The sequence below is a fragment of the Myotis daubentonii genome, chromosome 1 (assembly GCF_963259705.1).
Source record: "Myotis daubentonii chromosome 1, mMyoDau2.1, whole genome shotgun sequence".
NCBI classification, from domain to species: Eukaryota; Metazoa; Chordata; class Mammalia; order Chiroptera; family Vespertilionidae; genus Myotis; species Myotis daubentonii.
This window is the reverse complement of record NC_081840.1, coordinates 53,365,601-53,380,049: the sequence shown is the minus strand read 5'-3', so window position 1 is coordinate 53,380,049 and position 14,449 is coordinate 53,365,601. Positions and strand designations below refer to the sequence as shown.

Genomic DNA, 14,449 nt, shown 5'->3' with positions numbered 1-14,449 from the left:
CTATTTCATTTGTACTTTGCAAAATTTTTAAATCTAATTTTAAGAGCTTCCTGAACCAATAATAAGCTCAAATTACTTTGTAACAATTACACAAACAATATTCTGGATTGAGTTAAAACATTTATTTCATATGAAATGCTCCACCATCTGGATTTTATGTTTGAGTGTTGAAAATTAAATGTAAAACTCTGATTTTCATTGTGAGGTGTACATATTAGCATGGATGGACACAAAATTAACTAAAGAAACTGTTAAGTCATTCAAAATGTTTAACATAATAAAATGGCAGTTTTTTAACGTTTGAAGCATGGCATAATCTAGTAAATAAAATAATATGATTAATGTATTTTCATTTAAAATTAGAATACAATCAGCATTCTATATAATCAAAGGCTAATAAGCAAATCGACCAAACGGCAGAACGGCCAGTCACTGTGACACATACTGACCACCAGGGGGCAGTCGTTCAACGCAGGAGCTGCCCCCTGGTGGCCAGTGCACTCCCACAGGGGGGAGCGCCGCTCAGCCAGAAGCCAGGCTCACAGCTGGTGAGCACAGTGACAGTGGCGGGAGCCTCTGGCGTCTCTGCAGCAATGCTAGGGATCCGACTGATGGCTTAGGCCCACTAACCGTCAGTTGGACAGACATCCCCCATGGGCTCCCGGACTGCGAGAGGGCACAGGCTGGGCTGAGGGTCCCTCCTGAGTGCAAGATTTTTGTGCACCGGGCATCTAGTACATTATGATGTATATGAATTTAATTTTTTAAATTTAATGATTCAGAAGGAATTTTAAAATCTTCTATGAAAATAATCATTATGCATATAAATTTTTACCTCTTATATGGAAATATCAATAGGAAATTTCTTATCTAAATAACTGAACCATTAATTACTATAAACCAACATTTTTAGGGATTTGCAAACCTTTTCAAAATCAAGCTTTGAAAAGTTTTACCTTCATGTGGTTTTTCAAAGGATCCAAAAGATTGAAATGAATATTGCACTTTGGACAAGCTCTTGGAAAAGGTGTTCCATTTTTAGATTGATTTGATGAGTTATTTGTACCTAAAATAAAGTCAAAATATATGGTTCAAGATTTATCACTTTTTAACCTTAAATAAACACTAACAGTTTGTAAATTTACTACAATTTCTAAATTGTATGTATATATTTCTTTTTTATATGCCACATTTCATATTTACCTTTTGATGACACAGCCTGGGGAGATGTCACTGGAAGAGACTTAGCTGAAGGAAATACAGCTGAGGAATTTGCTCCAGAAACACTTTCACTGGGCTTAGACTTTTTTGGATTAACACTGATTACCTCTGAAGTACAAGGACGTTTTGGAAATAACGAACTTTCATTCACACCTACAATGATTTAAACAGTGGAAAAAATATTTTTAAACACTTTAGAATATTGCTTATAATTAAATAAAAATACTTTGGAGCTAAAGTAAAGGCGTTATAATTGAATTATGTCAAAAATGGCAATAAATCATAGAAACTGATGTGATCAAGTCAGGGAAATTATGCAAACAACTATATATACTCAAATAATTCATAAAATAATCTTTCTATGCAAGAAAATATGACTTTGAATACACATATAAACAGCTACGATGAAAGAAGTCAGACCAAAATATATCAAGCAAAAAAATGAAATGAAATGAAATGAAATGAAATGAAATGAAATGAAATGAAAGCAGAGAGAATATTCCGAATTAAGTTCTTACAAATGAATTATCTTTAGATGGGTAAGGACATTAAAGTTTGTTAAAAAATTTTTTCTTTTATTCTAAACATTTAGAGACCCTTTACAAACTTTTGATTTAACAACTTAAATGTTTAATGAAAAGTTAAGTTCTTTTCCCACCTAACAAAGAAGTAGTTTATTCATGGTTTCAAGTTATATTATCCATTTATTCCAAAGTGAAATCAACTACTCTTCAATGATAATCATTCATTCATTCATACAAAAGGGCTCATAATGAAAGGAGTTAAGTTTTTAAATTATGTTCCCAGAGCTTCACGGGCTCCTCTCAACAACTTACTGTCCAGTTATTTTTTATTAGACTGCTGTATAAAATTATGTTTGTACAAAGATTTCATTACTAAAAAGAATTTTTAGTTTAAAAACCATCACCATAAATCTAGGAGATATTAGTCTTATTCAGAGCATTATCAAGAGAAATGAGGATATTTAGGCCAGGTAAAAGTTCTGAAAATAAAATACAACTGTACTTGGTAATAAGAATTCGAAACCTGCAAATCATATTTTAATGCTCCCAACTATACACTAAAAGTAGAATAAGTAAGGTAACTATATCACAAATATCCCAGCCTTGCTCCCATAAGACTGTCAGCTAATTTATCAACAGAAATTTTGCAGGCCAGAAAGGATTGTCATGAAATATTCAAAGTGAGAAAAAGTAAAGCTATCATCCTATATAATAAAGAGCTAATATGCACATGGTCATCATGCCCGCGCACTGGGGCCAGGGAACTGAGACCACGCCCCCCACCCTGGCACTGGGGCCCTGAGGACGGGCCAGGGGACCTGAGGCTGCGCCCCCCGCCCCAGCACTGGGGCTGGAGGAGCTGAGGCTGGGCCAAGGAACCTGAAGCTGTGCTGCCCACCATGGCGCCAGGGTCAAGGGACCTGAGGCCGCACCTCCGCCCCGGCGCCGGGGCTGGGGGACCTGAGGCCGGGCCCCCCGCCCAGCGGGGCTTGATGGGGAGTGGGACTGGCCGGGTATGGGCCTTGTGCAATTTCGAGGCGTACGCAGGTGGGCGGAGACTTGACTCTGGGTCCCACGGCACGCCCCAGACTCTGACAGGAGGGAGATTTTCATATACATTTTGTTAATTTTCTTTCATCTAGAGAAAGGGCAAATAGCAATATTAAAATAATTCCTCTAATTAATTCCCTTTCAATGTGCACGAATTTCGTGCAACGGGCCACTAATCTATATGTATAAAAGCCTAAGTCAGTGGTTCTCAGCCTGTGGGTCACGACCCCTTTGGCGGTCAAATGACCCTTTCACAGGGGTCAGCTAAGACCATCCTGCATATCAGATATTTACATTAACGATTCATAACAGTAGCAACATTACAGTTATGAAGTAGCAACGAAAATAATTTTATGGTTGGGTCACAACATGAGGAACTGTATTTAAAGGGCCAGAAGGTTGAGAACCACTGGCCTAAGTGACCTTTCAACCGTTCAACTGGTAGCTATGATGCACAATGATCACCAGGGGGCAGATATTCAATGCACAGGCATGGAAACATGAACAGACTGATGAATTTCAGAGGGAAAGGGGGAGGGCGGGAAGAGATTAACCAAAGATCTTATATGCATACTGGAGGCCTGGTGCATGGATTCGTGCAGCGGTGGGGTCCCTCAGCCTACACTGCAGGCATCGGGCCAAAACTGGCAGTCCAACATCCCCCAAGGGGTCCCAGACTGCAAGAGAATGCAGGCCAGGCCTAGGGACCCCACCAGTGCACGAATCAGTGCACTGGGCCTCTAGTCCTATATAATAAAAGGCTAATATGCAAATAGACTGAACGGCGGAACAACCGAACAACCAGTCACTATGATGTGCACATGCAGAACATGGTGGGTGTCAGCCGCAGGTGGCAGAGCACAGAACATGGTGGGTGTCGGCCGCGAAGGGATGATGGAGGAGGTGAGCGGAGGGGCCAGACCAAGGCAGGGCACCAGTCACTATCATCGGGGCGAGTGTCTGGTGGTTACTGAAAATTCCACCTGGCACTTGCACCTGCTGCTGGCAGAAGCCCTGTTCACACCCACTGCCGGAGTCGCCGCTACAGCCGCTTCCGATGCCAGCCCCAATCGCTCGGTGCCGTCAGCTGGAGTGGCAGCTGCCAGCCCCAATAGCCCCTCAGGGCTTCTCCACCCCCCCCCCGCTCCTGAGGGGAGATCTGGCCAGCAGCTGCCTCTCGCACCCGTTGCCAGTGCCAGAGCCACCGCTGGACCCACTTGCACCCACTGCTTGCGCTGGCCCCAATCACTCCACGCCATCAGTGAGTGCAAGTGGGGCCAGAGCTGTTAGCACGTGGGAGCAGCAGCGATGGGAGCGGAGCTGCCGGCAGAAAGGAGACCGGGGACTGCGGTAGGAGGGGCCAGGCAGGGGCGGGGAGGATGGGCTGAGACCCGTCTGTGTCTACTGCAGCCTCGAGGCCCACAGTTCCTTTCAAGGTACACGAATTCGTGCACTAGACCCCTAGTTTAGAATAAAATGACAGATAAAGAAGTTCCCAGACAAGAAAAAGCTAAAGGAGTTCATCACCATTAAACTAGTACTATATGAAATATTTGAGTCTTGTTTAGGAAGAAAAAAAGATAAAAAATATGAACAATAAAATGGCAATTAGTACAAATCTATCAATAATTGACTCTAAAAAAACAAAATAAACAAACAAGCAGAACAGATACAGAGAACATTTTGACGATTACCAGAGGGTCGTGGGGTTGGGTGTAAGGGTGAAAAAGGTGAAGGGGTTAAAAAGTACAAATTCGTTATTACAGAACAGTCACGAGGATATAAAGTACAGCATAGAGAATATAGCCAATAATATTCTAAGAACTATATATGGTGTTAGATGGGTGCAAGATTTATTGGGATGAACACTTAGTAAGTTATGTAATGTCTAATCACTGGGGTGTACTCCTGAAACTAATACAATCTACACTAATAAAAGAGAAACATGGTAATTGGCGTACGACCGCTACCCTTCCCATTGGCTAATCACGGCGATATGCAAATTAACTGCCAACTAAGATGGCAGTTAACCGCCAACAAAGATGGCGGCTAATTTGAATACTGCAGGCAGGATGGTACAGCGCCATCAGAGAGCTGGTTGGGGGTGTGAGTGCCGGCGGTCGCCTGGGACCCGATCCCGCCGGCTGCGGCGTCCGCCCCCACTCACGCCCCCAACCCGGACCCGATCCCGCCGGCAGACCCGGACGCGGGCCGGCAGGGCGGCTGTGGTGTCCGCCCGCACTCATGCCCCAAACCCGCGAGAGCAGGTTGGGGCTTGAGTGCTAGCGGTCGCCCGGGACCCGATCCCGCCAGCAGACCCGGATGCGGGCCAGTGGGGCGGCGTCCGCCTGCACTCACGCCCCCAACCCGGACCCGATCCCGCCGGCAGACCTGCACGCGGGCCGGCGGGGCGGCTGCGGCGTCCGCCTGTACTCACGCCCCCAACCGGGACCCGATCCCGCTGGCAGACCTGGACACCGGCTGGCGGGGCAGCTGTGGCGTCCGCCCGCAGTCACGCTCCCAACCCACGAGAGCGGGTTGGAGGCGTGAGTGCCGGTGGTCGCCCGGGACTCGATTCCACCGGCAGACCTGGACACGGGCCGGCTGGGAGGCTGCGGCGGTCGCCCGGGACCCGATCCCACCGGCAGACCCGGACGCGGGCCGGTGGGGCGGCTGCAGCGTCCGCCCGCAGTCACGCCCCTAATCCGCGAGAGCGGGTTGGAGGCGTGAGTGCCAGCGGTCGCCCTGGACCCGATCCCGCCGGCACTCATGCCCCCAATCCGCGAGAGGGCACAGGCCGAGCTGAGGGGCCCCCCTTTCCCCTCCCCCCCCCAGTGCACAAATTTTTGTGCACCGGGCCTCTAGTGTCAACTATAATTGAAAAATAATAATGATTTAAAATTGGAAATAAAAAAGAGAAATATTCCAGGCTCTGTCACTGACTAGCTATATGTATTTTTGGCTTATTAAATTAACTTCTCTGAGACTCAGTTTCCTCTTTTGTTATTATACCTTGTTTTACAAAGCTGTTTTAAGATAAAATAAGATAGTGTATTTAAAGCACCCAACACAATAGCTGAAAGCATTCAGTAATAAATGATAGATATTATCATTACTAAAAAAATATTTCAGATCTTTAGAAGAAAAAAATTATTCTAGTAGATTCACCTATCTGCTTTTTAATAAGGGGAAACGTGTCAGAAAAATAAGGCATTATATTAATTGGCTCCTCTGTTTCATCCTTTGAGATAACATAAAAATGATTTTTTTTCCATCTTCAAAGCAGATAATTACTAATGGCTATACTATGGGGACCTGGGATTTTGTTATCACAGTAGCATTCTCGTAAGATGCTCAGGTTACTTGAAAAGCCAATGAGTATTGGTATTTTGGATTAAGCATCTGATTATATAACAAGATGAACAATAGAAATAAAACTGTTTTACTTCAAAAACGTTTTTAACATAAGAAATAAAATCCCTCTGCATTTAAGAGTTTTAAATTCTGACCATTTAACTTATTTATCTCTGTTGTCTTTGGTTTATGTTGTTTCCTATACTCAACAGCCCTTTCTCTGTCAGTAAAAATCCTATTCTCATTCAAGATCAATTTCAAATCTAATCTCCAGCATTCGTGTGATCACCTGACAGTGGTCAGTTAATCATGCTACTGAACACACAGCACATATTATCATTCACAGCAACTATTTGCTATCAAGTCCTTTAAAGTTCATAATGCATTTTCAAATTTTATCTTATTTGTACTTCAAAAAGCTCTGACTAAAATAGAGCAAGAATTAAAAATTTATCTCCAAATGGCTGATTCCTCATCTAGAGAATGCACTAAATAAGAAAAATAAAAGTTCCATTTTAATAATATGAGAAAACTAAAGTGTAAAGACTTGATGAAGGCTACAAAAATCTCAAGACTAACATCTCTAAATCATCCCACTTATTGCTCAGGCTGAAGTCTTTCTCTCTGCAGTAGGAAACTTAAAGAGTAAGTGCCACTGTCCTTACTGCAAGAAGTTTCAAGAATTCAGACCTTTCCTATGAATAAAAAGTCCATGTGTTTTGTAAAACCTGACTTAAGACCACTATTTTTTTCTCCATGTTTCTTTTGGTTCCTACCTATTTTTTATTTTTATGGATTGACTTGAGAAAGAGACAGGGGGGGAGGAGAAAGGGGGAGAAGGAGGGGAAGAGAGAGAGGGAAAAGAGAGGGAGAGGAAGGAAAGAGGGAAAGAGAGAAGAGAGGTTTGTTGTTCCACTTATTTATGAATACATTGGTTGATTCTTGTATGTGCCCCAACAGGGGATCCAATCTGCAATCTTGGCATATTGGACAAAGCTCTAACTAACTGAGTATCCGGCCAAAGCTGGTTCCTACCTATTTTAAAAATTAGATTTCTACAAGTGTCACAAGTAAGTGACACCCAAAGAAGTGAATATCAAATAAATGTTATCTAAATAGAAAAGCATTTTAGGCACTAATATTACTATTAAAACACTGGGAGAGATTTGGTAAATTTTCTACATTGATCTAGTAGAAAATAATTTTTAAAAAGTCCCCCAAATCTTGTGTATCTCTAGTCAAATATTTGAAATATTTCAAAATTGCTAATATACAAAGCATAACTGCTTTGATTACAGGTAATTTTCAATTATATAAATTTTTTTATAGCAAACTATTTTATATTGTAGGTTAATGAAGAGCTTTGTTATTAGTATACAAAGAACTTTAACTCTTCTTCAATAGGGACATTTCATTACTCCTTCAAAGGGCATTTAGTGAATACTAATTATATACAAATTTATTATAACCACTTTATAATAGTACTCTATAATCATACTTATCATATGTAAATCATTAAATTAGTAGAAAGCCACTAAGCTAATTAAAACATTAACTATAATCATATACTTTTCACACTCATCATCATAGAAGGTTTAGTACTTCTTTTAACAGAGTATTCAGGTTATCAGAGGACTTATCTAACTTATAAAAATTATTTTCAGTGTATGTTTAGTGCAAGTGAGAACAATCTCAAAGTCAATTAGCCTACATCATTAAAAGGAAGTAAAATATTCTATCATTAAATAAGATTTAAAACGACCCAAGAAAGCCATGCAAGATTAGCACCATTCTACTTTACTATATAAAAAACTTAACATGAAGACAAAGACTTCAAACAGAAAATCTATTTCACATGCATATTCACCAAGTTTCTTCTTATAATTTTTTAAAAAAATACTAAAACCAACCTGTTATACAAAGTGTCGGTCCCCCTTGGTAATGTGATAATCCTGTATCCTGGGTCAAGTCAAACAGCAACTCTGTCGAATTACTAGATGCAACTCGTGATGAGTTTGTTATGTAACCCTGTTAAAATATTTCAGAGGATTATTACATTTATTCAAGACAGTTATAATTATTCTGTTTCATACTTTTATAAAAGTAAATTTAACTGCAATATTATAAGACTAACCTTTGATGACTCAATTACTCTTGTAATCTGGAACCACTGGCTCCTAACTGCTCCCTGCCTGCCTGCCTGCCTGCCTGATGCCTCTAACTGCTCCCCTGCTGGCCTGATCACCCCTAACTGCTCTCCCCTGCCGGCCCGATCCCCTGAATGCCTAACTGCTGTCCCATGCTGGCCTGATCCCCCTAACTGCTCTCCTCTCCTGGCCTGATCCCCCTAACTGCTCTCCTCTCCTGGCCTGATCTCCCTAACTGCTCTCCCCTCCTGGCCTGATGGCCCTAACTGCCTAACTGCCACTTTCTCCCTTCTGCCTTCTCCTGCGGTGCCGGCCTTCTCTCTTCTGCCTTCTCCTGCGGTGCCGGCCTTCTCCCTTCTGCCTTCTCCCACAATACCAGCCTTCTGCCTTCTCCCACAGCACCGCCTTCTCCCTTCTGCCTTCTCCCGCAGCATCTGCAAAAGGGACCTCGGCGACAGACTGGCCCTCGGCCCTCACAGTTGCCGCGGCTGCCGGCCCTCAGAAGGATGTCCAGAAGGATGTCCAGTCTAATTAGCATATTATCCTTTTATTAGTATAGATGGTATGAGTTTTAGAATCATCCTTATTGGAAAAATGTATAAGCCAAATATTAGGAAGAGAAAGAATGGGTTCTTCACTCTTCCCACCATCCCACAGAAACCTATGCTGGGCCAGGTAATCTCCCATCTCACAGGGTAAAGACAAAAGCTGCCTGATCAGCAAAGTGAACAAATAAGAAAACCTGGCAGACAGGATTTTCAATGAAAGTTGTTTAAAAAAATGATCTAGGCCAGCTGGAGACCTTACAGCTCAAGGGAAGTTCCAGCCTTTCCATGAGGATGGTCGCAGTAAGCAGAACAATCTCAAGAAGAGTAAAAAGTATGAGATGAATCATGTGATAAAGTATAAGGCAGTATAAATTTACATTAACACACATATGTTTAGTATAACTAATTATGAAAAGTGTGGTCTATATAATTTAGAGATATATACTCCAATACTATTATATATTAAATATACTGATACACACAATATATTCGAACGCTATTTATAAAAGATCATCATTGAGGAGAATAAACTCTGTGACTTCTGGATCATTCTATACATCATAACATTTAACATGCAAAAGCTTTAAGATTAGCAATGCTTAAAAATCTAAAGGGGCCCTAGAAGTTTGGCTCAGTGGATAGAGGGTCCCAGGTTCGATTCTGGCCAAGGGCACATGCCCAGGTTGTGGGCTAGATACCTCCCCCAGTAGAGGGCATGTAGGAGGCAGCCAATCAATGATTCTCTCTCATCATTGATGTTTCTATCTCTCTATTTCTCTCCCTTCCTTTCTGAAATCAATTAAAAAAAAAAAAAACCTAAAGGGAAAAAGTCACTTTAAGAATGGGCAAAGAACATAAAATGAAACACTTCAAAAGCAAAATACAGCCTGGCCAGTGTGGCTCAGAGGTTGAGCATCAACCTATGAACCAGGAGGTTATGGTTCCATTCCCAGTCAGAGCACATGCCTGGGTTGCGGGCTCGATCTCCAGTGTGAGCCAGGTAGGAGGCAGCTGATGGTGATTCTCTCTCATCATTAATGTTTCTATCTCTCTCTCCCTCTCCCTTCCTCTCCCTGGAAATCAATAAAAACATGTATTTTTTTAAAAAGCAAAATACAAATGACCAATACACAACAAAAAACTTTTTTCCAATTTACTAGTCAAATAAATGCAAATAACAACAATGGCAGCTTTTAAGTACTGAACTGGCATTGTTTTAAAGATGATAACATCAAGACACTGGGGGGCGGGGGGGGGGGGGTGTCCCGGCAGGGAGGGCAAGTGCCAGGGGGTAGGTGAGGCTGGGGGAAGGTCAATGAGGGGAAAAAAAAGGAGACATATGTACTACTCTTTGTAATACCTTAAACAATAAAATAAAAAAATCAACACTAATAAAAGAGAAAAATGGTAATTGGCGTACGACGATACCCTTTTCATTGGCTAATCAGGGATATATGCAAATTAACTGCCAACTAAGATTGGCAGTTAACTGCCAACTAAGATTGGCAGTTAACTGCCAACAAGATGGCGGTTAATTTGCATATGTAGGCACAATGCAGGGAGGCGAAAGGGAAAGCAGGAAGAAGCCCCCTGCCACTGACAGTGATCGGAAACCCAGGGGGGAGCTAAGAGCTGGGGGGCAGGGCAAAGGCGGCCCTGGGGCCGCCTTTGCCCTGCCCCCCAGCCATGATCGGAGAATCAGGTGCCTTTTCCGCCCTGGCCAGTGAGAGCAGGAAGTAGGGGTGGAGCCAGCGATGGGAGCTGGGCACGGTCGAAGCTGGCAGTCCCAGGAGCTAGGGGTCCCTTGCCTGGGCCTAAAGCGAAGCCCACGATCGTGGGGCCGCTGCAGCTGCGGGTCCCCGCTGCCCGAGCCGGACGCCTAGGCCAGAGGCGTCAGGCCTGGGCAAGGGGCCGATCCTGCGATTGGAGGGTGATGGGGGTCAACGCCTGAGGGCTCCCAGTATGTGAGAGGGGGCAGGCTGGGCTGAGGGACACTCCCCCCACACACACACCCAGTGCACGAATTTCGTGCACCGGGCCCCTAGTATGTATAATAAAATTATTAATTAACATACATTTCAAAAAGTAAAAATAAATAAAAAATAAAGATGATAATATTGAAAGCAAAAAGTATCAAGGTCACGAAAGACAAAGAGTCAGTAACTGCAGAAAATGATGAGGAGACTAAGAAGAAATAACTAACTGCTATAACTACCTATGATCCTGACTAGGATCTTGTGAATGAAAAATGACATTAACAGAAAAACTGGTAAATTCAAATAAGGTCTGCAGTTAGTTAATGTTGACTACCTGATTATGATAAGAGAGATGTTAACGTTAGGGTAAACTGGGTTAGGGGTATATGGAATTCTTTTTTTTTTTTTAATGAAACTTTGTATTATTTTCCCGTTAAGTCCAATATTCATTTGAAATCAATTTAACGTTTAAAAATTAAAAATGATAACATTTTAATAGCAAAAATATTTAAATGCAAATAAATAGTAAATGTTATTACTTTTTAATTTTTGCAAATAAAGGCAATGGCAATCTATATGTCCAACAATGGCAGAATGGCTTAAAAAAATTAAAGAACAAACTTTCATAGAACCACTAAGATCATATTTTTTAGAAGAATCCAAAGAATATTCAAAGTAGAATGTTCAGTGAGAAAAGAGGAATATGTGTCTGTATTCACCATTTGGTTCTGATTTGATACTCTACACTATCTGAGGAGGAAAATATTCAAAATACATGTCTCTTTCTAAACTTTTCTCCCCCAAATAAACATTATTTTAAAGTAAAAACATGAAAGTTTGTTTTATGCTAATAAATTAAGGAATAACTACATTTTTAAAATTTTGTTTTGCTACCAACTTTTCTATTGACATTGGTTGGTTAAGAAATTATGAAAACAAATGGGTGAAGGGAATCAAAGGTAAAAAATTCCACCCATAAAATAAGTCACAGCAATGTAATTGACAGCATCGTAACCGCAGTTAAAAGCAGCCTGGCCATTGTGGCTCAGTGGCAGAGCGTCTGCCTGCTCACCAAAGGGTCTCAGGTTTGACCGATGCTCGAGGGGACCTTCCTCAGCTGCAGGTTTGTTCCCTGCCCTGGTTGGGGCACCTCCTGGAGGCAACCAGTTGATGTGTCTCTCTCACATCCATGTTTCTCTCCCAGCCTCCTCCTTCCTTTCTACTCTCTAGAAATCAATGGAAAAAGTATCCTCAGGTGAGGATTAACAAAATAACAATAACAACAACATACTGAATATTTGAAAGTTGCTAAGATATTAAAATTTCTTATTAAAAAAAACTCCATACATATGGAGTTAGTTGTTAACTAGACTTACTATGGTTATCATCTTGCAATATATACAAATAATCAAATCTTTATGTTGTACACCGAAAATTCATATATTGTCAATTATACCCCAATAAAAGTAATTAAGAAAAAGAAATGGGTCTTTCTTATCACAGCCTGTACACATTGCAAATCTGTGACTAAATAAATGATGGCTGTTGTTTTAAAAAAAGTTATGGAAACAGGTATTGAAGTAACCCAAACCACCCTTAGTATTTGAGGACTAACAGGAAGATAGCTGCATTTGAGCTTTACATGATAGTATTAAAAAAATCAATAATGCCACAGTCATATGATTTAAACGTAACCAACCACAATCTCAATTCAAGATAAATATTTTCTCCAAATATTTGCCCTTCAAAAAATGGAAAATATTTACTTGCATTTTCTAAAATAGTACTTTAACAGAAATATAAAGTTAATACTGATAACACTTTCTTAGGGGATAACTCTGGTTAATTACCACAATTTCAGAGCCCAGGTTTCATGTTATTCAACATTAACTGATTAAAATAATTCAGCAATAGGGAATTTTAATATCTTATAAAATAGTTTGGAAAGATATCAAATACAACAGTAAGGCATTAGACTGGGATTAAGAAGACCTATACATTTATTTATGAAACCTTGGGCCAGAAACTTCTGAGCTTCAAGTTAGTCACCTTTCAAATTTAAATGTACTTGCACTTTAAATATATTTGCACTACACAGTACATATATGTACTTGAAATTCACAGTGCATGTATGAATTAAATCAAGTACTTGACTAATAAAGACCAAATATTATACACCATTCTATAAATTTATAGATTGACTATAGTTATGTAAGGTTAGTGATATAGCCCCAACTTCTTATTGCTGGGGTTGAATTAGAACCCAGGTCTGATTACAAAGCCTATGCCCTTAGGCTATATCACAGTGACTTTATAGGTGATAATAGATCCCTGCTATCTAAAGGAGATGCTGAAGTATAGAGATATTCCATGAAAAAGTAAACAAACAAAAACATGACATAAAATAAAAAACTATAATTTATTGAAAACCGTTGCTTCCAAAATTCAGAGTAAGTTCCCTTAAAGTAGATTCTCAATTCATTCCAGAATACATCTGTCATTCTTAACTTTAACTGCACATTAGAATCACTTGGGAGAGTTGTTTAAAATGCATCATTTCAGGACCCACCCAGACTAATTGGTAAAATCTCTCCTTTAAGTATTCTCCAAGATTGGGAAACACCAATTGAGGTGCTTTGATTTAAAAACTATGCCCATATAAATAAAACACTGTAATTTAGAAAGTATTAGTTTCTAACGTTTATAACACCAAAGATACCACCCCAAACTTTGTTTTTTTTCTGTCTGAGTCCAATGCTGGAAAGATTTCTCTAGCAAACTGAATTAAATAACTAAGTTTCTTTTTTTGGTTTTCTAGTCTCCAAATGCCAAACAGCTTACGATAAGCATTAGAAAACTACTGACTTAATGTGATTCCAACTAATAGCAAATAATCTTTATATTTTGGATAGCTTTCCATCTACAGTAGCATTCAATATAGCCTATGGAACCTTAGAAGCCAAAATTGAGAGTTAGTAGTTTGGGTAAAATCTCTCATTTTAGAAATAAAGAAAATGAGGCTCAGAGAGGTTTGACAATGGTTAAGAGCAAAGCAAAATCAGCATTCAAATCTCTTGCTTCAATCTAAGTCTTTTAAATACTAATTCAGGGCTCATTTCACTATTAATCATTACTTCAGAATGCTAAAACCACAGAAGAGAATTCGCAAAGGGGGAGGAGGGAGTTGGTGGGAGGTAGGTATCTGCCCAAAGATATTCTTATTTTTTATGATATATAACATCTTCAAAATATAAATGGAAGTTGCATTTATTTAGCCATAGTTTTAAAAGGCGAAAGATTTATACGGTCTGAAGAGAAACCAGAGCATTAGCCATAGTTTTAAAAGGCTGTAGTCTTCCTTTTCATTTTTATGTAGGCTAAAATAAATTTAATAACTCTTCTATGAAAGATACCACCTCAAAATATCAATTTTTAGTGCCAAGAGGTAGGTAAATTACCTTAGAGTAATAAGATATAAAATACAGAAAAAAAATAAACTATTAGTACTAAAAATATTTGGATTCAATTGTGGTGTTAAGCCTGATTATTTGCAAGAAAATGTACAGGTGCTTTGGTAGTTGTTTCCCTTACTGCCAAAAGAACATAAGGAAAATTTACTATTCTCTAAG

The 14,449-nt window shown here is 40.3% G+C and overlaps 1 protein-coding gene across 11 annotated transcripts in view; it reads right to left on the bottom strand.

Annotated features, from left to right (window-relative positions):
- ZNF280D (zinc finger protein 280D) overlaps nt 1-14,449 on the bottom strand; it is a 136,838-nt gene that overhangs the window by 81,923 nt on the left and 40,466 nt on the right. For all 11 annotated transcript variants that reach the window (XM_059700057.1, XM_059700121.1, XM_059700066.1 and 8 more), the window contains 3 exons: nt 8,060-8,177; nt 1,204-1,374; nt 957-1,066 (listed from right to left, as the gene is read on the bottom strand). In XM_059700057.1, coding sequence (XP_059556040.1) covers nt 957-1,066; nt 1,204-1,374; nt 8,060-8,177 — 399 coding nt within the window. The remainder of the gene's footprint in view (nt 1-956; nt 1,067-1,203; nt 1,375-8,059; nt 8,178-14,449) is intronic.